Source organism: Rana temporaria, chromosome 5 (genome assembly GCF_905171775.1).
Source record: "Rana temporaria chromosome 5, aRanTem1.1, whole genome shotgun sequence".
Taxonomy (NCBI): Eukaryota; Metazoa; Chordata; class Amphibia; order Anura; family Ranidae; genus Rana; species Rana temporaria.
Genome location: NC_053493.1, coordinates 38,105,342 through 38,133,299, shown reverse-complemented (window position 1 = coordinate 38,133,299; position 27,958 = coordinate 38,105,342). Strand labels below are relative to the sequence as shown.

General features: G+C 44.7%; 1 protein-coding gene across 1 annotated transcript in view; it reads left to right on the top strand.

The window, feature by feature from the left end:
• The window catches only part of LOC120939943 (probable assembly chaperone of rpl4), a 639,324-nt gene that overhangs the window by 523,033 nt on the left and 88,333 nt on the right, over window positions 1–27,958 (top strand). The window contains exon 10 of the mRNA XM_040352408.1: window positions 9,052–9,156. Within this exon, the coding sequence (XP_040208342.1) occupies window positions 9,052–9,156 (105 nt within the window). The remainder of the gene's footprint in view (window positions 1–9,051; window positions 9,157–27,958) is intronic.

Here is a 27,958-nt window from a genome sequence, read left to right as displayed (position 1 = left end):
ATAAATTTATTTAAAAAAATAAATGTTCGGATCCCGGGAGGATCCAATATTGGACATCCTCTTGCTCAGTGGGTATGGCTCCATTGATACCCGCTGAGCTGGCGGATGACTAGTCTGTCTCTGAACACTGTGCAGAAATGGTCAGATCTCCGCTTTCCTCTATGGGGGATTGGATGAAAACGGACAGTCTGTACGTTTTCATCTGATCTGCAGATGGATGGAAAAATAGGGTTTTCCTCCATCATCACTTTCGGAGCATACTGGAGACTGATGTCTTCGGATGTCAGCTGATCTTCATCCTCCGACATCCGCTATCCCATAGGGATACATATATGTCCGTTTTTCATCCGAAAATGGATGGATAAAAAACGGACATACGGTCCACCCATGTGAAAGGGGCCTTACTTTTAATTTTTAGCGATCCCATATGTTGGCCAAAGACTCCATTGCTGTGTCTTTGGCCCCAAAGAGGTAAGGATCCCTCAGTTAAGAAACCCTTATTTAACCCCTTCACATCGACCTAACACAAATATGTGGCCTTACTGGACTGGGCTTTTTTCCGTGCATATCTCCCTTTTGTGCTGGGAGTGCACCATGTGGCGTGCTCCCAGCACAGAGACTGAGATCTCACGGAGAGCCCAGGGTCCCATACTAACGATCAGGACGCAGAACTGTGGGTGAAAAAAATAATAACAAAAAAAATACCTAGATCAAGGTTTGATCTAGGCCAGTGCAAGGTTAGTGTTAGGGTCAGGGTCAGTATTTTTGTGGACAATTATTATTATTATTTTAATCCAAAATCATCTTTCATTGTTTTGAGTACTCCAATCTGATAAAAGGTGAAGTCTTATCAGCTACCAAACTTTTCACATCATCCCTGGTCACATTCTGCTCTATTAGATAAATAACATAGCCAATTTTACCCTATAAGAATGTGGATTCTTGCTGCGTATGGTCCAATATGCATACAGAAATGAGAGTATTAACAAATATATAACATTAGTTTTTAAATATATGCTGCAAAAACCAAATGAGTGCAGCGCTCCACAGTATAATTAATCAATAAACAAAAACAAGCATAGGAAAAATCCAAGGAATTGTGATACAGTCCCAAAACTATAGATGTTATAGATATTAAAGCTCACCAACAAGAGCCCACAAGAGTGCGAATACAGTGCAGCATCCATTCAATATGCAAGCAAAAACACACACATAGTTTGCTCATAGGTGGATCCCTTGAAAATGTGAGTGTGCAAGAAACACGTCGGGTAGGGGGCCTATGTGCTGAAGTTTTAGCCATCACATCCTTGTGCTGGGAGTAGCGGCCATTGCCTGGCCAGTTTTGTCTTTGATTTTTAATGTTAATGAATTATTATTATTATTTTTATTCATTTTAGTGTTGGTGTGTTTTAGGTAGGATAAAAACAAAACAAAATGCACACTATTGTTTTTGGGCTGTACTAAGGGTACATACAACAACTAATATATACATATGTGGTATTGATGCAATTTTGTCAGGAGCAGCAGAATTTAATTTGGGTTGGTATTTGGTGTTAGTTTATTTTAGTAGTAGGAAATATACAGCTAAAAAAAAAAAAAAAAAAAAAAAAATATTAAATTTTGGGCCAGTTTTCTTTTGATAATAATAATAAAAAAAATCAGGAGATATCCAAAACTATTTGCCACCAAATGAAAACCCAATTTATGTTGAAAAAACACGTTATAATCCACCTGGATGCACAAAGTAGCTGTGACGATATGTACAATTTTACTAACACATGTCAAAATTGTGCTTAGGGATTTAGGTTTGTTTTACCCAAAGGGGTTAAACTATAAAAAATGTTATCCGTAGCCCTTGCTGGCATATTCATCACTAGATCAGAGATGTGTGTAGCAGAGATACACTGATATAATAGCAACCCTGCTTTCAATCTATTCCAGCATCGCTCAGGATCAGCACATGAGAGATTACAGGCCATACAGAAACATTGAATGTTCTTCGTCTGTCACTCGCTCTTCTTTATAATGCCGAATGGCAGCAGAGATTACAGGAAAACCAGCCACTGACAGACAGTAATATTCACAATGTACATATAGACCCAATGGTCATTACTTTATTCCCTAATGGGATTTGTTCAGTTATCCCGAGGAGATTCTCTACTGTACTGTCAGATAACATCAGTGGGGATTCTGAGCTAAAGGAAAATCTCAGAAAACTCTCAAATTTGAGGCTGGAGGTTGTGAAGTCCCCCGTGAGTGATTTTAAACATCTTTTGCAAGCAAGACAAGGTAACATTGCCTATCTTTAAAGGATAAGTCCACCCTAACACGAAAATCCCTGCATCTACAGACATCCAAGATCTAACACTAATCTTTCTAGCCCTATAATGAAGAAATCCGTATACATACCTTTTCTGAAGCTGATCTGTTTCTGTCTCCAGCGGCGGGAGCTCTGCAGAGGACACAGCCGACAACAGCTGTGAAATGAATGGGAAGTGGCGTCACCCATAGAGTTACTATGGGGCTTCCGTTGTCGGCTGTATCCTCTGCACCCGCCTCCACAGTGGACCAGAGTGGTTTCAAAAAAGGTATGTATACTGATTTCTTCTTTACAGGGTTTGATAGGTTAGTGTTAGAGTGTGGATGTCTGTATATGTAGAGATTTTAGTGTTAAGGTGGACTTATCCTTTAAGGAGGATCTTGCATTAAAGTGTATGGTCTGCTTATGTTGCAGTCACCTACCCAAAATAAAAATGCCCGGATTCAGAGAGCAGTTACGACGGCGTATCTCCGGATACGCCATCGTATCTCTGAGTGTGCGGGGTCGTATCTATGCGACTGATTCATAGAATCAGTTACGCATAGATTTCCCTAAGATCCGACCGGCGTAAGTGTCTTACACCGTTGTATCTTAGGCTGCATATTTACGTTGGCCGCTAGGTGGCGCTTCCGTATATTTACGCAAGGAATATGCAAATTAGGTAGATACGCCAATTCAGAAACGTACGTCCATCCGGCGCATTTTTTTAGGTCGTTTACGTTTAGGCTTTTTCCGGCATAAAGTTACCCCTGCTATATGAGGGGTATCCTATGTTAAGTATGGACGTCGTTCCCGCGTCGAATTTTGAAAATTTTACGTCGTTTGCGTAAGTCGTTCGCGAATAGGGCTGTACGTAAGTTACGTTCACGTCTAAAGCATTGACGATTTGCGGCGTAATTTCGAGCATGCACACTGGGATTCTTTCACGAACGGCGCATGCGCCGTTCGTAAAAAAATTCAAATACGTAGGGTCACACTACATTTGGATAAAACACGCCCACATCATCCACATTTGAATTAGGTGGGTTTACGCCAGACCACATACGTTACGCCACCGTAACTTAGGGTGCAAGTTCTTCCTGAATACGGAACTTGCGCCCTAATTTACGGCGGCGTAACGTATGTGAGATACGTTACGCCCGCCGAGAGATAGGCAGATCTCTCTGAATCCGGGCCAAAATGTCTAGTGAATGCAATAAACAGAATAGAGTGAAAAAAAAGTTAAACATGACATTTATAGTGAGGAGGGCCAAGAAAATAAACCAACAAGCCCCTCACTGAACCAGTGTGAAGCTTTGCACCTAAGGGTAAAACAAATCTTAATGCCTAAGCCCAATTTTGAAACTTTGACATGTTAGTAAAAAGGTACATATCATCACAACTATTTTGTGCATCTAGGTCAGTACTTAACCTTCTAGTGCTGTGGCCCCTTGATAAAATGTCTAAAGTTGTGGGGACCCCCCCTAACAGTAAAATTATTTTTGTAGCGTGGGTTGTCAGCACCCAAGGCAAGACAAGTAATTTGCGCCCCTAACTGACAGACATTTAGCGATCCCTGAGTCCCTTCCACTCGTACAGTAATAAAACCCCTTCTGGTACATTTTAGGATGTACCACTCTTTGTTCTTATTTCTTTTACTTTCATCTCTCTCTCTATGCTAATTTTTTTTTTTTTTTCCCCATCCCTCTTTCTAGCCATTTTTCTTGTTTTCTTATTTTATCTTTTTTTTTGCTCCTCCCCCTCTTTTCCTCTCCCTTCCATGTATTCTCTATTTTTATTCCTTCTATTACTTATTGGTGGGGGGAATGGGATGAGTGGCAGTGCTGGGAGGAGTTCTGATCAGCCAACTTAGGTGCTCTTGATCAAGGTCATCTGCTGATCAGAGAACTGTAGTGGGGACTTTAAATGTTAACTATAATCACAGGTAGTGTTGCTCACTGTGTCTTCGGCTTCACTGTGTCTCCGACTTTGTGGTGTCTCATAGCAGTGACACCTATGCTGAGATCAGGAGATAGGGTCTCCTACAGCCCCTCCCACTTCACATTCCTCACCAGTCAGCTGACCTCTGTCCCCCAGCCATACCGTGAATTGAATTAGTGGCTGCAAAGAGGCTGAGTGGGCGGCCGCGGTCTTCATGAACAGCCCAGCTGGGCAGCCGCGAAAAGGCTGGGAGAGCAGCGTGGGATTCAGGAAAAGACCATATTTGCATACTGTCAGCATAAAGGAGTTAAAGCGGAGGTTCACACTCAATCTGAACATTATATTAATAAGAACTGTAGCCTTAATGCATGTAAAATCCACTTTTTTTTTTTTCCGGGGGTCTATGCTTACCTTGATTCTGATGTATTTCAGCTCGCTTCCGGGTCTTGTTCCCCGCGGGAGTGGGTGTGTCCCCGACGGCCCAGTGTGTAATGGGAGCTGTGCGCAATGTCTCCTGGGAGTTACGTGTCAAGATTCCCTGGAGACGATCTGAACTGGGCTAGCACGGGGCGTGTATCTGAACTGACGTCACCCGATGGTAATGAGGAAGTGTTGACGGCGCAGCGCGCGGTCAACACAGCGCATGCACGAGATTATGCGGTGCATGATTGGAGCATCGCATCACCGCTTCCAGGAAGTCCTTGCTTGTGGGCTTCACAATGCCCACAAGCAAGATGGAAAACCCCTGGATAAAATTTTAAAAGTTCTGAATGAATCTGAAAGGGCTTACGACGGTGCAACGCAATGTACGCCGTCGTAAATCCTAATCTGGGCCGTCGTATCTATGCGACTGATTCTTAGAATCAGTTACGCATAGATATCCATTAGATCCGACAGGCGTAAGGCTCTTACGCTGTCGGATCTTAAATGCATTTTTTTTCGCCGCTAGGTGTCGCCTCCGTCGTTTTCCCCGTCGAGTATGCAAATTAGCAAAATACGCGAATTCCCAAACGTACGCGCGGTCGACGCAGTGAAGTTACGACGTTTACGTTAGATGTGCGACGCATAAAGTTGCCCCTGCTATATGAGGGGCAACCAATGTTAAGTATGGCCGTCGTTCCCGCGTCGAAATTTTTAAATTTACGTTGTTTGCGTAAGTCATCCGTGAATGGGGCTGGACGCCATTTCCGTTCACGTCGAAACCAATGACGCCCTTGCTACGTCATTTAGCGCAATGCACGTCGGGAAATTTTAGGGACGGCGCATGCGCAGTACGTTCGCCGCGGGAACGCGCCTAATTTAAATGCTGTACGCCCCCTACCCGGCTCATTTGAATTAGGCGGGCTTGCGCCGGGGGATTTGCGCTACGCCGCCGCAACTTTACAGGCAAGTTCTTTGTGAATAAAGCACTTGCCTGTAAAACTTGCGGCGGCGTAACGGAAATGACATACGTTACGCCGCCGCAGTTTTATGCCCAGATACGAGAATCTGGGCCCTTGTTTCTGACGTAAAACTAAGCGATGGTATTACAAGCGGCTAGCAAGTGAGTGATACATTGATATCTGTATTACTATGTATTGCACATAAAACAAAAAAATCGAGAAACCGCTTTGAAATTAAAGGTAATTAAATGTTTAATTTGGTCACAAATCCATAAAATAAGACTATTCCTTAGGGTAGTGGTCAGAGCCATGCAATTCATTTCTTTATGCCCTCAGGCTAGCTGTACACTCTGAACCGTTGGCGTATAGCTTCAATACAGCCGAATATTACACAGCTAATTATTACACAACGCATACAGCTGTTTATTCCTGATGGCCATCATCTGTGTTTTGTATGGAAACAATGGCTTCTGGGCTTGAGAAGCAACAGCTAGGTCTCATGCACACTGGCCTTTTTCTTAGCTCCTCTGAATACCTTGTATCCTGGCAGGAGAAAACCAACTTATAAAAATGCGACACATTTTGCCAATGCGTTTAGGCCCGTCAAGCACTTGGGCGTTCGTTCATTCTATTTTCCAGGATATTAATTTGTTCTGGCTATTGAAATGATTGAACACTCAAGAGAAAAACTGCGCTTATAAACAATAAAACCAAAACACAAAATATGAAATGCAAAAAAAGTGTTCTAAGCTGCAACTCTGCTAAGAGATATAAACAGTCAAAACACAATCAAAACATAAAGAGTCGTGCTATATGTTAAATCAATATGAATACATCAACATAATAAGGAAAAATTGAACATAATATATTGTGAAAAAATATAATGGGAAGAAAAATAAAGTAAAGTTCTCTCTTCATATGTGAGCAGGATTTCAATAGACAGTGGGGAGAACAAGGAATTGATACACTGCCGATTTTGCAGGTTTTCCTACTTACAAAGCATGTAGAGGTCTGCTATTTTTATCATAGGTACTTCAACCTTGAGAGACGGAATATGTCCTGCTTCCTAGCTTCACCCCCAACAGCAGCAGCACAAGGAAAGGGGGTGCACTGTGATGTAAGGGAGGGTGGGGGAGTCTGGACTTCTGATGGTGGGGGGCTCTTGGCATCTGCTGTAAGGGGGGGGGTGCTCTGGACATACTCTTATTGCTAGATTCAGATACGTTGCCGCAACTTTAAGGTGGCGTAGCTTAAGGCATTTAAGCTACGCCGCCGTAAGTTAGCGAGGCAAGTACATGATTCACAATGTACTTGCCTGCTAAGTTACGGCGGCTTAGCCTAAAGCGGGCGTGCGTAAGGGCGCCTAATTCAAATGTGTGTAAGGGGGCGTGTTTTATGTTAATGGTGTTTGACCTTACGTTTTTGACGTTTTTCTTTAACTGCGCATGCGCCGGGCGCCTACATTTCCCAGTGTGCATTGCGGCTAAGTACGCCGCACGGGCCTATTGATTTTGACGTGGACGTAAACTACGTAAATCCCTATTCATGGACGACTTATGCAAACGACGTAAAAATTTCGAATTTCGAAGCGGGAACGGCGGCCATACTTTAACATTACTATTCCATCTATTAGATGGAATAACTTTAGGCCTGATAATGCCTTACGGAAACGGGGTAAATGTACTGCGGCGGTCGGGAGTATCGGCGTATCTACTGATTTGCATATTCTACGCCGACCGCAATGGAAGCGCCACCTAGCGGCCAGCCTCAATATTGCAACCTAAGATAGGACGGCGCAAGCCGTCGTATCTTAGATATGTTTAAGCGTATCTCTGTTTGAGAATACACTTAAACATAAGTCGGCGTAGATTCTGAGTTAGGTCGGCTTATCTGTAGATAAGCCGGCCTAACTCTTTCTGAATCTAGCTAATAGAGATAAAACTGGCCCTCGTAGGGCACCCAGAATGCTGATGCGGCCCGCAATGAAATTGTTTGCACCCCTGGTCTAGGGGGAACAGAAACATCAGTTTTACTTATAATGTTACACGCTCCCCTTTAGTTAATGCTCTTTCTTTCCTCCCTGGGCTGTGGGCAGGCCCTCAGCGTCCTCACTTAAAATGCAGGACTGCTGGTCCTGCATTGCAATTAACATTTGCCCTTCTATGTGCTCCTTGCTGCAAAGGCTAGTTATAGGTTGGGGATGTTGCCATTGTTTGTACAGTTGGTGAATAGGTGTGGAGATGCACTGGCCAGTGTGTCCTTTCTAGGCTAGATCCAGGCAAACCTGCCCCTAATCTATATATTGCTCCAACTTTTGAGAGCCTCAGTATTATAGAGTTAGGACCACAGTACACTGCGGCATATATGTTTGCAAATGCATGCGACTAAACACCTTTTTACGTGAACTAATAGACAGGGTCAATTTGTTTTTTTTGCAGGCTAGCTGGTAAGTGTGCTGGGAATTTTCATGTGTTTTTGATCTGCAATGACCTTCCATGTGCTCCTTGTTGTAAAGGCTAGGTATAAGTTGGGGTGGTTGCCATTGTTTGTACCTGTAGTGTGAGGGTGGCCTCAATGCAAGTGTAGTTTTGAATTTTTCAGTTCAGCTTTAACCTGTCTCTTTGAAGTACAGTGGAACCTTGGATTATGAGCATAATCCGTTCCAGAGAATGCTCGTAATCCAAAGTACTCGCATTTCAAATCGAGTTTCCCCATTGGAGTCATTGGAGTAGATCCTACGGGGTAAAATGACCGCACCAACCAAGCAGACACTGGCTGAAAAAGCGCCCAGAGGCGATTCAGTTCGCATGTGTAGCGCTATACAAGTCATTCATTCATTCACAAAAATAATCAGTTCCGCGTTGACTTCATTGGCATGCAATACTGCATGCGACCAGAGGTGGGGGTTCGCCGGAGAGCCTCCTAAACACTTGGAAAGGGCAGAGGACACCTCGGCTAAACTCGGAAAACCTTAGGCTCGGGAATGGATTTTCCAAGCATTTCCGAATGGCTCCAAACCATGCTGATCGGCTCCGGTGGCCCCCCCTCCCACCTCAGGCCAAACGTGGTATTGCACACCGCTTTGGCTTGAATCCTGCTTGTTTTGCGAGACAACACTCGCAAACCGAGTCAGGTTTTTCTTTTAAATACAGTGCTCGTATTGCGAAACGCTCGTTAACCGCGTTACTTGCAATCCGAGGTTCCACTGTATAACTATACCTTGTTATTGAAAAAGCTAAGTACAGTAATATAAAATCACCCAAATCGACAAACTATTGTTATTCTGCGTACAGACTGACTGATCGCCATTGGTTCTTATCCAGGAGAAATATTAATAACTACGTCTCCTATCTTCTCTCCCTGTCTGGCTTGCTGTTCTTTGCTTGTAATTATGCACTTTGTGACCTGAAGAATGGCCTTGTCTTGTAGGTTTGGTATCTTCTGGGATGGGTCTGTTATCTGCAAGCCAAGGAGCCCGAAGAGGAGGAAGCTTTCAAGGACTCTGCCAGGACGTATCTGAGGAAAGCCAAAAAGGTAGACAGCTGCTCTGTGCATATCTTGATCCGTTCCATCCCCTGTGGTTCACCTGTCACTGGAAGTAAGAGCTTCAGTTCTTACCTTCTTAAATGAGAAATGTGCACCAAGCCTGGGATGTATAAAACATTCTTCCTTTTTTTTTTTTTTTTTGTCGAGAAAAGCAGATGCAGCAAGATACGTATTTGTGTTTGTATTTATGTGCGAATATGTTTTTATTGTTCATCGCTGTGAAGTTGCATTTGTTCCTTTTCATTATGATCAAAAAGATTTGAAAGGGAGCTGGTGAAATAGTTTTCGACAAACAAGAAAGGGATTACTTTCAGGCGTGACAAAATCTTGCTTATCTTTCCCTTTTGGTTGAAACATACTCGCCTGGAAATAGAATACTTTATTATGTTTGTTTTGTATAATTTTTTTTTTCTGTTGAAGCTTTGTTTTGTTTTGCACGTTTTTTTCCCCCTTTTTTTATTGTCAGGCAAAGTGATTATTTAGTTGATGTTTAAAGCTTTATTGTGGCATGAGCAATCTGCACAATGGAAACTGGGGCTAACCTATTAGAGGCATCACTTGAGCTGCTACACAGGAGCCCAAAAGTCAGTGGGGGCATTTAAAGGGTACAGGTCACTGTAGTGTAGTGATATATGATATTTTTTAGTAATAGGTGACACTGGTGTTGCTACACAAGAGCCCAGAAAGTCAATAGGGGCAAATAATGTACGTCTTGCTGTAGTGTAGCAATATATTCTTCTCATTATTATTATACAGGATTTATATAGCGCCAACAGTTTGTGCAATGCTTTACATCATCAATATATGATATTTTATAGTAATGGAAGGTGGCATGTGTGTAGTTGACACTTGTGCTACTACATTAGAGCCCAAAAAGTCAATGGGGGCACATAAAGGGTACAGCTCACTATAGATATATTACATTTTATAATGCCATGCACTACACAGGATAGACAGGGAGATTAGAGAGCAGAATGCATGGCTAAAGACCTTGTGTAAGGGGTAAGTATTTGGGTTTCTAGAGCACTAGGCTGACTTTTCATTGGGGAACAACCTACCGCATACACTCGAGTTTAAGTCGTGTTTTTCAGCCCTTTTTTTTAGGGCTGAAAATACCCCCCTCGGCTTATGCTCGAGTCAGTGTACCTGAAATTCTTGACCGACTGCGGGCATCCTTTGTTTAAAAGTCGCGGTCTCCTTCTGGTCCCCCTTCCGTGACAGGCGTTTCCCAGTAGACACTGTGTTTAGTGTTCCGCTAATCATGGACGTCCTCTTGTTTGAGGATGAAAGGACGTTCGTGATTGGCGGAAGACTGAACACAGTGTCTGCTGGGAAACTGAGTCAGAGGATGAGAAAACGTCTGTAATAGGCGGAACTGTGTCTGCTGGGAATTGCCTATCACAGAAGGGACCAGGAGGAGACCGCGACTTTTAAACAATGCATGGACGCCCGCAGTCTGTCAAGAATTTCAGGTACACTGACTCAGGCACAGTGAGGTTGCAATGGGCACAGTGAGGTTGGGCACAGTGAGGTTGCAATGGGCACAGTGAGGTTGGGCACAGTGAGGCATGCAAATGGCCAAAGTAAAGTTGGGCACAGTGAAGTTGCAATGGGCACAGTGAGGCATGCAAATGGACACAGTGAAGCTACAAATGGGCATTGTTGACCCTCTTTTCTGCTTACAGTAGCTGCTGCATTCTCACCCTAGGCTTATACTCGAGTCAATACGTTTTCCCATTTTTTTGTGGTAAAATTAGGTGCCTCGGCTTATACTCGAGTATATACGGCATATGCTAAAGATGGTTTGCACCTAAATGGAAGGAGATCTGCTTTGCTGGGGAGAGTTTTATGGGAAGGCTGGAGAATTATTTAAATTAGAATTAAGGGAGGAGGATGAATTTGATTATAATAGGTCAGACAGGGGTTAGTCTCTATTGGTTGGTGGAATGGAGAAAGGTATGGGTATGGCAGGTGATAAGAAGGTTTCCATGTTGCAAATAACAATTAGAAATGGAACTATTTGTACGAAAATAAGTGTGCAAAATGTGACAACGTATTAAAGTGTTTGTTCATCAATGCCAGAAGTCTGCCAAGCAAAATAGGTGAGTTGGAAGTTTTGGTGCATGAAGAGAACTATGATTTTATTGGTTTTGCTGAATCTTGGCTTTATTCCTCACATGACTGGGCTATTAATATTCCTGGCTATGCTCTCTCTTCGGAGAGACAGGGTAAATCGGAAAGGTGTCAGTGTCTGTCTCTATGTGAGAAGTGATCTCAAAACGAGTGTGAAAGAGGACCTTGTTGATGGAGAGTGTGATGAGGCTGCTGCAAATGGGTGAGCGTACTACAAAGGTTATCATTGGGGTTTGTTTTAGGCCACTCAGTGTTAATAAGGAAGTGGAGACTCGGCTCCTTACACAGATATAAGAAAGGATTTTTTGGGACTTTGAGTGAGGCACAAGACACGTGGTAGGAGAAATTGTAAAATTGTTTAATTGGCATATAAACAAAGCGTTGAACATGAGCTTTTTTATCTATATACACAAGACATGGGCATACAAAAAAGAAGAGTTCATGTATGTACATTCACGAATCGGAAATCGCATAGTAGCCCATGCACAAATAGAAAGGTCTGGGACAGTGATAATAATGGGGGATTTTAAAGGAGTTGTAAAGACAGAAGGTTTTTTATCTTTTTCGAGACATTATTCAGTTTTCCAATCATCTGTTGTCTCCATCTCTGTTTTACATCATAGTGGTATTTTTCCTAAATTGTATTATTTTTTAATTTCTTTTATTCATAGAAATTAAAATCTAATTAGTAATAATATTAATAATATTACCCTCTACACTTTTAAAAGCTTTGGTGCTTTACCCTGTCCTCCTTCCCCCCTCTTCCCTCCCGATTCCATCCCCTCCCCACCTTTCCCCTCCCAAAATGGCTTGCTTTCCTCCCGCTTTTTCATTTCTGGTTCTGTCCGGGCCCCTTGCTCTCCGCAATTTTTTCCAGATATTTCCCAGATGTTTTAAAATTTTTCTATCTACCCCAGACACTATTATAATTTCCAGGTCAATCTTTATCCCTGCTGCAAATATATTCCATTCTACTGTAATATTCTCTTCATTCAAACCATTCCTTTATATCTGGTCCCTCTGTATTTAGCCAATTCTTCGGTATTAGTCGTTTTGCGGCATTCAATAGTGTGGGATTGGTGCTTTTCTATATTGCTTGTTTGGAACTTTCGCTTCATGGAATAAACATGTCTGCACACTATTGGTTATCTTTTCTCCAGTTATCTCTTCTATGAGTTCCAGGATTTCTTGCCAATGTTCCTTAATTTTTTGGCAGTCCCACCAGATGTTTACCATTGTGCCCCTCTGTCCGCATTCCCTCCAACATTGTGGAAGGTTAAGATAAAAAACCTTCCAGCACCCCCTTAATTACCTACCTGAGCTCCTTCTCTCTCTAGCGATGTCCATGATTCCCTCAGCCATCCAGTACACTCGTCCTCAGCCATCCAGTACACTCGTCCTCAGCCATCCAGTACACTCGTCCTCAGCCATCCAGTACACTCGTCCTCAGCCATCCAGTACACTCGTCCTCAGCCATCCAGTACACTCGTCCTCAGCCATCCAGTACACTCGTCCTCAGCCATCCAGTACACTCGTCCTCAGCCATCCAGTACACTCGTCCTCAACCATCCAGTACACTCGCCCTCAACCATCCAGTACACTCGTCCTCAGCCATCCAGTACACTCGTCCTCAGCCATCCAGTACACTCGTCCTCAGCCATCCAGTACACTCGTCCTCAGCCATCCAGTACACTCGTCCTCAGCCATCCAGTACACTCGTCCTCAGCCATCCAGTACACTCGTCCTCAGCCATCCAGTACACTCGTCCTCAGCCATCCAGTACACTCGTCCTCAGCCATCCAGTACACTCGTCCTCAGCCATCCAGTACACTTGTCCTCAGCCATCCAGTACACTCCTCCTGATTCCCAAAGACAGAGCAGCGGCACTATTGGCTTCCGTGGCTGTCAATCAAAGTCAATAAGGGGAGGGGGCGGGGCCATGTCAGGGCTCCGTGTATGATTGGATACATTGAGCTCTGACTCGGCTTGGGTGACCCCGGTAGCAAGCTGGAGGGGCACTGAAAGGAGGAAAGGGCTAGCAACAGCAAAGAGGAACCCGAGAAGAGGAGGATCAGGGCTGCTCTGTGCAAAACAAACTGCACAGAGGAGGTAATTATAACATGTTTGTTATTTAAAAAAAAAAACAACAAGCCTTTACAATCACTTTAACTTCTCGGACATTGACTGGAGTAATGACACTGCAGGAACAGTTAAAGGGCAAACACGTATTAACCTCTCCTAAGACAATTTTATGGCACAGTTCATGGAGGCCCCGACTAGGAATAATGCAGGACCTGGTATTATCAAACCATGCAGAGCTTATTACTAATTTTTATATAAAAGAACATCTGGATAGTTGTGACCAGAACATAATTTCATTTAAAGTTAAGCAATAAACACATACTGAAAATATAAAAACACTTGACTTTAAAATTGTTACAATTTTAATTGGCTCCAGGCTGGTACCGCGTTGATTATTACACTACACTTCCCTTACTTTCAGGTCACTGAATATGATGAGCTGATTGAAAAAACACTTTTTTTTTTTAAATGAAAAAACATTTTTAAGTAGACAGCGTGGCAAGCACTATCTACTTAAAGGAGTTGTAAAGGAAAAAATTTTTTTTTGCTGAAATGACTGGTTACAGGGTATAGAGACATAATAGTTAACCGATTCCTTTTAAAAATGATTAAAAATAGATAAAAATCAATCATATAATGTACCTAGAATTTCAGTTTTGTTTTTGCATCTAGTTTCATGCTTCTGTGATGAACAGAGACAAAGAGCCAATACAGGGCAGTGATGGTTTGTAAAACGAAACTGATTGCTGTTGAGGGGTTTTAGACACACAGTAATCACACCTCCTTGATTAGTAACCAAAGAGAGAAAGCTCCCATGACCTTTTTCATCAGGAAACAGACTGTTCAGAACAGAGAAGGATTACAGCAACATCAGAGCAAAAACAAACAATGAGGACATGAAACCAGGACTGCAGTAAGGTAAAGGAAGCTATTTAGCTTAAAAAAATTTCCTTTAGTGACCCTTTAAACATCTGAGTCCACAGTAATCCCCCCCCCCCCCCACAGTGGCACCTATACCCAGGGCTTTTTTCTCATTTTCAGCTCATCATATTCAGTCATATCTATCTATATATCCTAAAGCAGAGCATATTCCAAAAAAAATATATATATATTTAATTATTCATGGCCTATTTAGGATAAAAGAAAAATTAGTTTTTTAGCACTACTTGAATCCAGACCCGTCCTATACAGTGCTTTTTTCTGCCACTAGATGTCCGCAGTCTTCCAGATTAATTAAAACGGAGTTCAACCCACCCATTGGCATGTCATTTTTTTGGGGTGGGGGTGTGTACCCTTTTTTTTCGTAGGACTTCCTGTCCCACTTTCTGCTTCCTATCTAAATCCTCCTCTCGCCCTAGGCGGCCCCTCCCTGCCAGCAATTTTCTGGGACACAACTCAGATCCCAGAAGATCGGCTGGCCAATAGGAGAGCGAAGTGCGCGCCTGGCCCTGAAGCCGTAAGCTGTCACGGCTGGGTGCCCACAGTTACCATGACGGCACGGAGGAGAGGAGCGAGCCTCCGGGCGGCCGCATCACTGGACCGCGGGGCAGGTAAGTGTCGGTTTATTGAAAGTCAGCGGCTATGCTTTTTGTAGCTGCTGACTGAAACTCCGCTTTAACATCAGTACAGTGATACGCTCATCTCTCGGTCACTCTGCTTCTTTCTGCTATCAGCATGCTCCTTGTCAGCATATAAACACTGCATGAATACTGTGTTGCTTTTTTACTGCCATACCCCAGCTGTGCTGTACAGGGGACTGCAAGAGGCCTATACCAGGTCAAATGTAGGCACTCGCACTGCTATTTCAGTACCACATTTAATGATGTATTAATAATTACAGCACTAAATTAATTTGTATGTTTTATATCTGCCTGGAGTTCAGCTTTCAGAAGTGTAATTATTCATACACTCAGACATGGCCCTTTAGACTATTATTCACAGTAAATGAGTGCACAGGGTATGCCACTGCGTTCATCTCACCCCCCTTCCTTCCTTCCTTGTCTTTCTTTACATAAATGGGCAGACGGGTAGTACAGAACAGTCCACTGCAATATCTACCCCCTCCTCCTGTTCCCTCTCTGTGGTGGATTCCAGTCCCTGACATATGCTATGTGAAGCCCACACAAACAAGCCACAAATACACTGTAGCTCTTAAGGATCCCGCAGGTAGATCATTAACATATAAATGGTTTGCAGTTAATTTGTGACTATAAATAATCTGTTCCTTTCCTATTGGAAGGCGGCGTTCTTCATCTTGGCTCATGTTGTCAGTCAAGTACACCGATGTCAAGAGCAGATCTTACGAGGGATTGAGTCTCTCACTTAACATACAGATAGGATGAACACTCGAGATTCCAGCAAACCATTTAAATTGTATGAGCCCAGAACCTGTAAATCCCATTCCTTATTACGGACGCGCTTGCCTAATGCCATGAATGCATTGATGTAGAAGAGTGCGCCAATATGCTTTTATGACAGCAAGGTGGGTGAGTAGAAACTCCCTGGGGGGCACATTGTTATCGAAGTGAAGTCACAAGCTTTCTTTAGCGCCGGCTACATAAATGACAATACCTGTAATGAGTTGTATATAGACAGAGATGAGCTGAGATTTATGGTATCCAAGAACAAAGAGAAGCATTCTATTATATTATATAAACTCACCAGCCACTTTATTAGGTACACCTTGCTAGTACCAGGTTGGACCCCCTTTTGCCTTCAGAACTGCCTTCATTCTTCGTGGCATACATTCAACAAGGTGTTTGAATTTACATTCCTCACAGATTTTGGTCCATAGTGACATGATGGCATCACACAGTTGCTGCAGATTTGTCAGATGCACATCCATGATGGCAATCTCCTATTCCACAACATCCCAAAGGATTGGATTGAGATCTGGTGACTGTGGAGGCCATTGGAGTACAGTGACCTCATTGTCATATTCAGAGGCGTGCGCACAGGGTGTGCCAGGTGTGCCCAGGCACACCCTAATCACCCTGTGCAGCATAGATTCCCCCTACTACCCTAGCCCCCCCTTCCCGCTGCACTCGCTGCTGGCCTCCCCTCCCAGCGGCTGATGCTGCGGGATGTTTTCGGATGAATTGGGGAAGGGGCCGCTAGATATGTAATTTACTGACCCCTTCCCTTTCTGAATAAACATAGTGAGCGGTCGGTAGTGTGCGTTTGAGCTTTGGGGTGCACACCCTAATGCAATAGGCTGCGCACACCTATGGGTGAGATGATTGGATCTTTGTGACATGGTGCATTATCCTGCTGGAAAGAGCCATCAGAAGATGGGGACACTGTAGTCATCTAGGGATGGACATGGTCAGTAACAATACTCAGGTAGGCCGTGGTGTTTAAACAATGCTCAATTAGTACTAAGGGGCCCAAAGTTTGCCAAGATAATATCCCCCACTCCATTACACCACTATCACCACCAGCCTGAACCACTGATACAAGACAGGATAGATCCATGCTTTCATGTTGTTCACACCAAACTTTGACCCTTTCATCTGAATGTTGCAGGTAGAATTGATACTCATTGGGCCAGGCAATGTTTTTCCGATCTTCAATTATCCAATTTTAGTGAGCCTGTGCAAATTGTAGCCTTGGTGTTCTGTTCTTAGCTGACAGGAGTGGCATCCGGTGTGGCCGTCTGCTGCTGTAGCCCATCTGCTTCAAGATTCGATGTGGGGGCAGGGATGACAGGGAGCAGTAGATCTCTGTCATGTTGCTAGGCAGAACAGGTAAATGCCTTGTTGTGGCACAACCGCTGGACACCGGCGGACATCGAGTCCGCAGGTCCCGCAGACACGGTCATGGAGCATGTGGAACATGCCCACTCTGCCGCGATTTAAAGGGGACGCACCTGTACGTCCATTTGCGCAGCCGTGCCATTGTGCCGACGTATATCGTTGTGAGCTCACAACAGAAACTGCCCAAATGACCCTGATCAAAAGTTTACATACCCTGGTGATAACATGCATACAAGTTGACACAAAGGGATTTGAATGGCTATTAAAGGTAACCATCATCACCTGTGATCTGTTTGCTTGTGTGTGTATATATAAAAGGTCAATGAGTTTCTGGACTCCTGACAGACCCTTGCATCTTTCATCCAGTGCTGCACTTTCTGGATTCTGAGTTATGAGGAAAGCAAAAGAATTGTCAAAGGATCTGCAGGAAAAGGTAGTTGAACTGTATAAAAAATATAAAAAGATATCCAAGGAATTGAGAATGACAATCAGCAGTGTTCAAACTCTAATCAAGAAGTAGAAAATGAGGGGTTCTGTTGAAACCAAACCACGGTCAGGAAGACCAACTAGAAAATTCAGCCACAGCTGTCAGGATAATTGTTCGGGATGCAAAAAAAATCCCACAAATAACTTCAGGTGAAATACAGGACTCTCTAAAAACATGTGGTGTGGTTGTTTTAAGATGAACAATAAGGGTGCACTTGAAGAAAGATGGCTGCATGGTCAATATGCCAGAAGAAATCCATTACTATGCAAATGCCCACTTACAATATGCCAAACAGCACATAGACAAGCCTCAAACCTTCTGGCACAAAGTTATTTGGAGTGATGAGACCAAAATGTAGCTTTTTTTCCCCACAACCATAAACGCTTCATTTGGAGAGGAGTCAACAAGGCCTATGATGAAAGATACACTATTCCTAGTGTATGCTGGAGATATAGGCCCGGGTTAACAAAGCACTTACGCCAACGTATCTCGAGATACGCCGCGTAAGTGTAACTATGCGCCGTCGTATCTGTGCGCCGTGCCCACAATCTGAGATACGCCTAAAATTAGGCTTCCTACGACCAACGTAACTTGCCTATGCCGTCGTCTCGTGGGCGCATATTTACGCTGGGCGCATTTGCCGCTCCCATTAATTTTCTATGCACATATGCAAATGAGGGAGATACGCCGATTCGCGAACGTACTTGCGCCCGGCGCATAATATACGAGGTTTGCGCAACTCATGCAAAGGTATGGACCAGGGAACAGAGCCGTCGTATTTTACGTCGTTTACGTAGTACGTGAATAGGGCTGGGCGAAGGTTACGTTCACGTTGTAGGCAGTGATCCGTCGTATCTTAGGGAGTAGTTCCGACGTGATTCTGTGCATGCGCACTGGGATGCGTCCACGGGACGGCGCATGCGCCGTTAGTTTTAAGTACTTCTATGGCGCTTGGCCCATCATTTGCATGGGGTCACGCCTCATTAGCATGGCTCATGCCCACTTCCACCTACGCTGGCTTGCGCCGAGGAAACCCAGCGTAGATTTGAGAGCGAGTGGGAGCACTGGCTTCCTGAATACTGTGCTTGCCTCTGTGCGCTGCATCGGCGTAGCGTATATTAGATACGCTACGCCCGCATAAATATGCGCCGATGTATGTGAATCCGGCTCATAGTATGCAGCTCAAAGGTGGATCAAAAAGGATAGCTTCAGTTTAAATAAGCTCAATGTGCAGTAACTACTGCTAATGAGATTAGGGGGGGAAGAGTTCCACAACAATGTCTGTTAGTTACGGGATCTTTGGCTTGGAGGAAAGGCTTCGCAAATTGGGCCACAACTACCCAGCTTGGTGGTAGAAATAGGTATTGAAGGGCGAGGACTTTGCGTCAAGCATCTTAGAGGGACCACTCGGTTTCCATGTGAGAGGCAGAAGGAGTGTTTGGCGTTGGAGTTTCCTCAGGGATGAGATGCCAGTGTCTCAGCAGTTTAAGGCCTCCCAAGAGTGTTCTAACTGTGTGGGATTTGCTATAGTTAGTGGGGAATCACCATTTTTAGGGAATGTGGTGGTTTTGTAGCACTTTTGTGATGGTGGCCAGCTGTCGGCGGTTATCAATTGTCGCTTTTGATAAATCGTGAACAGAATGATTGTAGTGAAAAGATCCGGGAGACTTGGGGTTCGTTTTGCTGCTATCATAACTTTCTCTTTGGTGGTAAAAAAGTGGATGTGGGCAAGCACATATCTAGGTTTTGCTTCAGGGAGCTGGGACGGCTTTGGGAGTCTGTGAGCTCTATCGATCTCTAGGTCATGGTCAGTTAGGTATGGTACAAGGGTGCACTTCAGAGATTGTGAGTATTGGACCAGTTTGTTTTTCTGGATTGACTTAGGAATATTGCGAAATATTAAATTACTCTGGCAGGACCGGTCTTCTAGGTCTGCCAGATTTAGGTTGATTAGTTGCAGTTCATCCTCGTGTTCTGTGTATGCATCTACTAGTTTGTTATGAGCATTGAAAAGATCCGCAATTTTAGTTTATACATGTTGAATACGATGGTCTTGTGTTTGTGCAATATTAGCCAGAGAGGACACTGTGGCTGAGAGATCTGTGTACAATGTGTGCCTCAATGATATCAACATGTTTTTCATGGTCATCTCTGATATTGGTTGGTCTGAGGCAGGGAATGAATCTATGGAAGAGGGTTGTTGAGGGTCAGGAGAGGCAATGTGAATACAGCTGTATTAGGTTGTGCAGGAGGTGCCTCATCATGGCAGAGTTTTGATTTTACAGGGCTGGCTGGGGAGGGTGAGTCAGGGGGACACCACTCACCATCTGCTGCTACTGCTGCTGCAGAGGTGAGGTCCAGCTGCTGTGTTTGGCTGGGTCCAGCGACAGAGGGGAAGAGCTGTGCAGCATGTCTCCGCGTGCTGCTGGCGCCATCTTGATATTTCCCCGCATCTGACAAGGGGAAGAAATCCGTGAGCTTTTGTGAGTGTTTGACATCTTTTCTGCGCTTGGACACGCTGCCGGAGGGTTGTGGAGATGGAGCAATTCTCGCCTGTTTGTGTTGCCATGAGGCCACCATAAGCTGAGTAGTTAGTGGAGCTGTAGAGCAAAGCTGACTTCCATTGTTCTGGCAAGCCACGCCCCCCCCTGCTGTCTACGTTTATATGTAGAGCGAGAGAGAAAATATCATCTGTTCCAAAAACAGAAAAACATTACTAGCATTGTGGAAAAAAGGAATAAGAAGCAACATAATAACCCAGCAAGGACAATTTATTTTAGGAATTAAAGAGTTAAACTCAATATTAGCAGGTAATTAACAGTTATACAATGAGAATCAATGGTTGACACTTGCATTTATATATAAATAGTATATAGTTTGCTAGCTCTCACAAATTCCCGGTAGTGAATGCTGGTTTGGCATTCCCACATTTCGGAATTTAGCACGGTGCTAAAACGAAATGAGAGTAGGATTGTGACTACTTTTCAGTCTGGGCATGCTCAGTTGTGTCGGTACAGAATTCTAAAAACAGGGTGAATTTATCTCTTCTCAGACTTTTAAGCATATTTCTGCTTTCACAACAATATTTCAAGAAATGTAAAAGCAGATCATCTCCAAGCAATATACCACATGTTTAGGAACCCTTTAATCCAGGGCTCAAAATTTCAATTCCTGAGCCACTAGCCAGGCCTTGAGAGTTACTCGCCAATAGTTGCACCACCCAACCCCTCCCCTGCCCCACCCCTGAGTCCGCCTCTAAACACACAATTGTAAATTATCTCATGAAATGACACTGTTAAATGTTTTAAGCAGAATTAAGTTCCAAAAATAAATATTATTAACAACAACGTTAACAATATTAACTTAAAACATATCAGTACCCATCAGTGCAGACTCACTGTGCCCATCAAATGCAGCTCTACGGTGCCCATGAATGCAGTCTCACTGTGCCCATGAACGCAGCCTCACTGTGGCCATGAATGCAGCCTCACATTGCCTATGAATGCAGCCTCACTGTGCCCCATCAAATGCAGCATCACTGTGCCCCATCAAATGCAGCATCACTGTGCCCCATCAAATGCAGCATCACTGTGCCCCATCAAATGCAGCATCACTGTGCCCCATCAAATGCAGCATCACTGTGCCCCATTAAATGCAGCATCACTGTGCCCCATCAATTGCAGCGTTGCAGTGCCCCATCAAATGCAGCGTCACCATGCCCCATCAAATGCAGCGTCACCATGCCCCATCAAATGCAGCGTCACCATGCCCCATCAAATGCAGCGTCACCATGCCCCATCAATTGCAGCGTCACACTGCCCCATTAAATGCAGCGTCACAGTGCCCCATCAAATGCAGCGTCACAGTGCCCCATCAAATGCAGCGTCACAGTGTACCATTTAAATGCAGCTTTACCGTGCCCCATAAATTGCATCATCACCATGCCCCATCAAATGCAGCGTTACAGTGTATCATTTAAATGCAGCTTCACCGTGCCCCGTGAATTGCAGCATCACCGTGCCCCATCAAATGCAGCGCCACCGTGCCCCATCAATTGCAGCATCTCAAAAAACAAAAGAACAAAAGCTGGACAGCCGCACTCCAAAATTTTCTTTAAAAGAGATGTCTTTATTTTTAACTGTGCATACAGTCACTGCAAGCCCACAAAAATCAGTATGGCCAACGTTTCGCACTGGCGTCAGTGCTTAGCCATGACTAAGCACTGACGCCAGTGCGAAACGTTGGCCATACTGATTTTTGTGGGCTTGCAGTGACTGTATGCACAGTTGAAAATAAAGACATCTCTTTTAAAGAAAATTTTGGAGTGCGGCTGTCCAGCTTTTGTTCTTTTGTTTTTTGCCATTACCGCATTGCCAGCACCCTGGTGGTTCAACAACCCCTGATCATCACGAGGCTCACCTGGAGCGGTGAGAATTCTGTCAATTGCAGCATCTCTGTGCCCCATCAAATGCAGCATCACCGTGCCCCATCAAATGCAGCGTCACCGTGGCCCATTAAATGCAGTTTCACTGTACCCCATCAATTGGAGCGTCACCTTGCCCCATCACTCCAGACTCACCATTGCCTTGATGCTGGTTCACACACACACACACACACACACACACACACAGCGGGCATCTTCCACTGTGTGTTACGGAGCTGGGTCTGTGTTCGGCGGCTCCGTGTAACAAGGTCCCGCCCCCTAGACCGGCTTGTGTAATAGGCGGATCACTGAATCAATCTAGTATCACACAAGCCGGTCTAGGGGGGCAGAACCTTGTTACACGGAGCCGCCGAACACAGACCCAGCTTCGTAACACACAGTGGGAGATGTCCGCTGTGTGTGTTATACACAAGAGGAGGAGATGGCTGCAGCTTCAGTCCAGCCATGCCGCTCTGTGTCCTCCGGGTGACAGTTTCCTGGCTGAAACGGTCAGCCTGCTCCGTCCCTGTACCTCACTCGCCCTGCACTAAATCCCATTTGCTAAATGCGAGCAGGCGAGTGGAATTTTTGAGGGCTGCTTTAATCTATGAGATTAAGCTCTAAAAATTATTTCCATGTGCAATTCCTGTGCTTCTACCACGACTACTCATTTAGTGGGTCACTGATTAATGTGACCTATAGTGAATTTGATTTTGCGAATATGTATTCCCCTGTGCTATAGTAAATAACTTTTCAGACTAGATTTAGTCGTTCTCTATGGATTTTAGTGGCTTGTGACCATTTTTTCACCCATTTGCTATAGTAAATAAACCCCAAAGTATACTTGTCAATGTGTATCTAAAGAAAATCTGTGCAAACGGTAGGATTTGTACATGATATATTACATTGGTCCTTCCAGCTTAGAAAGAAGCATTCACATCAGTCCCTGAAGAAGCGTATTTACCAATACCTTTCACGCTTAGGCTCAGTTCACAGGGACATTTAAGATAAGCGCCTCCCAAGTGCTTTGTAGAAGAAGCCAAAGACTCAGTGCACTCATCCTAGTTTGTTGGGAATCATGTTGTGCCTTTCTAAAATTTACATGCATGGTTTGGCATACACTTCAATTGCTTTCTTCAGCTCCTGTCTTTCTGCAGGCATAGATAGAACGATGCCTGAAAAATACACAAGTAGCTTCATTTATGATGAGGCCAATGTGGGACTTAAGCATCCTAGTCTTTGTTTTGTGGGAGGAAGTCAAAACACTTGGAGGAAACTTGCATGAACATTTGGATAGATTGAAAACTCCATGCAGATCGTGGTCCAAGAGAAGCCAAAATCTAGGACTTTGCAAGGAAAAAGTACTAATAACTGATGATATTTTTTTTAAAACTTGAATTTTATCAATACACAGCTCCAATTTGCTAGTGGCATCCCATGTTCACCCTATGCCAATGCTGACTTTCTAAAAGTCAGGGCTTGGGCACTGCCCCACCCACAATGCAATGCTGAGGTTTTCAGGAGATCACCGCTACATGTGTTATGTGCAGTCTTTTTCTCTTTTCTTTAGACATCATGCACACGGCTGTACAGGGAACATACAGCACGCACTGCATAATGACATTCCCATGACCCACTGCCGCCATGTACAGCGCCCATTGAGGTGCATTATTGAAGGCAGCTGTATGTGGTTTGTGGGCCAAGGGCTGTGTAAAATACCTACGCGTGCACTGACATATGCTCCAAACACAGGAAGGGCCAGATCCACAAAGAAGTTACGTCGGCGTATCTATTGATACGCGCGTAACTATTGATACGCACGTAACTTCTAGGATGCTCCGGCGTATCTTTGTTTTGTATCCACAAAACAAGATACGCCAGAATGTAGGCGTATCTATTGATACGCGCGTAACTATTGATACGCGCGTAACTTCTAGGATGCTCCGGCGTATCTTTGTTTTGTATCCACAAAACAAGATACGCCAGAATGTAGGCTAGATCCGACTGACGTATGTCTTGGTACGCCGTCGGATCTTAGGTGCATATTTACGCTGGCCGCTAGGTGGCGCTTCCGTTGATTTCCGCATAGAGTTTGCAAATTAGCTAGATACGCCGATTCTCAGAACGTACGTCTGGCCGGCGCATTTTTTTACGTCGTTTACGTAAGGCTTTTTTCGGCGTAACGTTACCCCTGGGTCTATGAGGCGTACGCAATGTTAAGTATGGACGTCGGGCCAGCATCAAATTTTCCGTCGTTTGCGTAAAACGTTCGCGAATAGGGCTTTGTGTAAATTACGTTCACGTCGTCTAGGCATTGAGCGGGCGTAATTTAATTTGAAAATTCAACGTGATACTGAGCATGCGCACGAATGCGCCGTACGAAAAAAGCGTCATTTACGTGGGATCATGCTTAGTTTACATAAAACACGCCCCCCTGTTCCTCATTTGATTTAGGCGCGCTTACGCCGGCAGATTTACGCTACGCCGCCGCAACTTTAGAGGCAAGTGCTTTGTAAATACAGCACTTGCCTCTCAAAGTTGCGGCGGCGTAGCGTTACTACGATACGCCCATTTAAAGTTACGCCTATCTACGTGGATCTGGCCAATAGGGTATATTTGGAGCATACGCCAGTGCGCAAGCGTGTGCTTTACACAGACCCTGTTGAACAACTGCGTTCAGCCACCTCTTCTAATGCATCTCTATAAGGAGTTGTATGCAGTGGTAGCGGGTCCAAAAGTGAACACTTTGCTGTGTTCTCCAATCCATGTAACATGTTCAAACGTTACATCTTCACTTGTGTGATCTGTACACGTGTAGCCTCAATCACTCTACCTACAACTATCATATCTACAATACCATATAGCTTCACTTACAATGAGACCTTTAACTGAAGTATGTATGTTGCCCCTATGATATGTAATACACAGCTATAAGCTTCGGGATTGATTTTTGAGCAATTCTGTGGAGCGTAGTTGGGTTTTGTATTAAATGTTCATTTAGCAGCACAACTCCAATCTTCCAGCTGTCTCCACCGGTTATGTGTGATTGCAGCTTTTACCTAAAATGTAACATACCCACAAGACAAATCCAAAAATACTATATTTTTCCTGACATATGAGGCCTGTGATTCTTTTCCTGCAAATTAACAATGTGACCTGCTAAATATCAGACGGTCACACTCTTCATCATATAGGCGACATACAATATGTACTTCAGGTGTCTATATTGTTGAGGTTTACAGCATTATTTTAAAGCGGGGGTTCACCCTAAAAAAAAAAAATTTTTTCTAGCATGCCATCAAGCATACTAGCGCGAGCTACAGTATGCCTTTATTTTATTTTTTTGGCGCCGTACTCAGTTTAATTCCGTAGTGAAGTTTCAGACTCCCCGCGGGGAATGGGCGTTCCTATGCAGAGGGAAGATGATTGACGGCCGGCTATGGCGCGTCACGCTTCCCGAAAATAGCCAAAATAGGACTTGGCTCTTCACGGCGCCTGCGCAGTCAGCTCCCTAGTCTGTGCGCAGGCGCCGTAAAGCGCCGCGAAGAGCCGAGACCTACTCCGGCTATTTTCGGGAAGCGTGACGCGCTATAGCCGGCCGTCAATCATCTTCCCTCTGCATAGGAACGCCTATCCCCCGCGGGGAGTCTGAAACTTCACTACGGGATTAAACTGTGAGTACGGCGCAAAATAAATAAATAAATAAAGGCATACTGTAGCTCACGCTAGTATGCTGCATTTCATGGTAGAAACTTGTTTCTTAGGGTGAACCACCGCTTTAAGGATAATTTTAAAGGGACACTTAAGGCAGAATTATATTTTTTTTAAATAACAAACATGTTATACTTACCTCTGCTGTGCAGTTCGTTTTGCACAGAGTGACCCGGATCCGTGTCTTCTGGGGTCCCTCGGCTCCTCCTCGCAAAAGCTTTCCACGTTCATGCGAGCTCCCTCGCAGGGTGGAAAGCTTTTGCGAGCACGCTCCCGTGATACATCGGCGGCCATAGCCGCCGATTGTATCACTCGGCCCCGCCCCCCGGCACGCCACGTCATCCGCTGTGATTGACAGCAGCGCCCGCCAATGGCTGCGCTGCTATCAATCCGCCCAGCCTAGCCAATCAACGGCCAGGCTGGGATCCGAACAAGATGACAAGCATGCGCCCGGGACTTTCAAACGGTGAGGTAAGTAAAACGGGGGCTCGGGGGGGGGGGGGGGGGCAGTGCTGTCAGATGTTTTTTTACCTTAATGCATAGGATTACCTTTACAACTCCTTTAAGCAAAATATTAAAGAAATCAACTTAAAGGAGGAGTATATCAAAAGTTTGTTTGGCTGTACTTCTCCTGTGGATCACAGAGGTGCAGATCGTTCTGCACTCTTGTGACCCATTTTCAGCTGACAGCGGGCTAAAGCTAAAGCCCGCTGTTGGCTGACATCACAGAGCCAGTCCAGGCTGGGAATAGATCATGACTGTGTGGTCAGGATCCACCCAGATGTCTGGAACGGCATTGACTCAGACTTTCAGTCAGCTGCTAAGAGCCTGAACCAGCCTCTTCTGCCCTTTCACAGCCCGTTGCTCCAGTGAGCATGAGCAGACACCGGGGACTGACAGTCACAAGCTCTCTGCTCAAAGAGCTCTGAGAACTAAGTGATCAGCGGCGTTTGAGCACTTGGTTCTCAGTCTTAGAGCCAGCAGCTGACAGATGCAGCATTGGGCCAATGCTGCATCCACCTTGGTAAGTATGATTCTTATAATAAAAAAAATCCCAAACTTCTCTTTTAATGTATATAATATTATATATAGTGGGAAGTTACCAGATTTGACCCTACTACGTGTCTTGTGCCTCACTCAAAGTCCCCAAAAAAACGTAATTTTTGTTACTGGATTTGACCAATGGTGGCTGTTGGGTTCTTCTTTGGGGGGGCAGCAAACAAACAGCATCCCCCCCAGCAAATTGGCACAGCAACCGCGAGTGCAGTCCGGCCTGGCACTTGCCCGCTTATGTGGCTGGGCTGTAGTGTCCCCTCCTGGAGTGCGAGCGGCAGCTCTGGTATCCGCTCCTTCAGCTTCCTCTGCCGTGTGTCTTCCGCCAAAGCGCTAGGCCAATTGGGAAACAGGTCTCACAAACCAGCCTCCTGATTGGCGGGGAGGAACTTTGTGTGATGGTAGCGAAAATTCATTCGCTATGGTCACCCAACTGGGTGGGATCGGAGCACAATGCTCTGCGCTCCAAGCTCACCCTTTTTTGCATTGGAATCCATGGTAGGGCGCCACTAATATGTAGATCAGGGGGCTGGACGCATGGATAGGGGAGGCGCCACCCGTGCGACTTCTATGGATGGACTGACACTGGATTTGACTTGGCAATACTGGAAATTAGCTCCTATTGCCAGGTCATTACTGGATTCATGATAACACGCATGCTGCGCTTTGTTTACATCTCCAGAATAAAAATTCCAGGAATGTAAACAAAGCATGTGTAGCGCTACCCCCTCAGGAGCCGCTGGATAGAATGGTGATGGCGTTTTACCTTCTGTGATGCGTCTAAGGGTATGGTGATGATGAGACAATGAGAGCAATGACGGAATGTCCAAACAGCAAGGTGTCTTTTTCTGTGCTTTTATTCTTGCCCAACACAGCAAACAGTGAAATTGAGGTAGAAAGAGAAAGGTTGGTGAAAGGGAGAATTGCAGATTCAGGCTTGGATAATACAGAAGCAGTCCTGCTTCAAACTACACTCTACTTTCGTCGCCCCTCAGCCGAGGGGGTACAGAGTACCTGGACAGGTTTCTCACACCGACCTGGCAGCCAGAATATCACTCGGAGCACTGGAAGAAGAAGTCTCTGCCACAGACCTGGTGCAAATAAACATCAGGAAAGAACCTCTGCCACAGGCCCTTCCCCCGTACG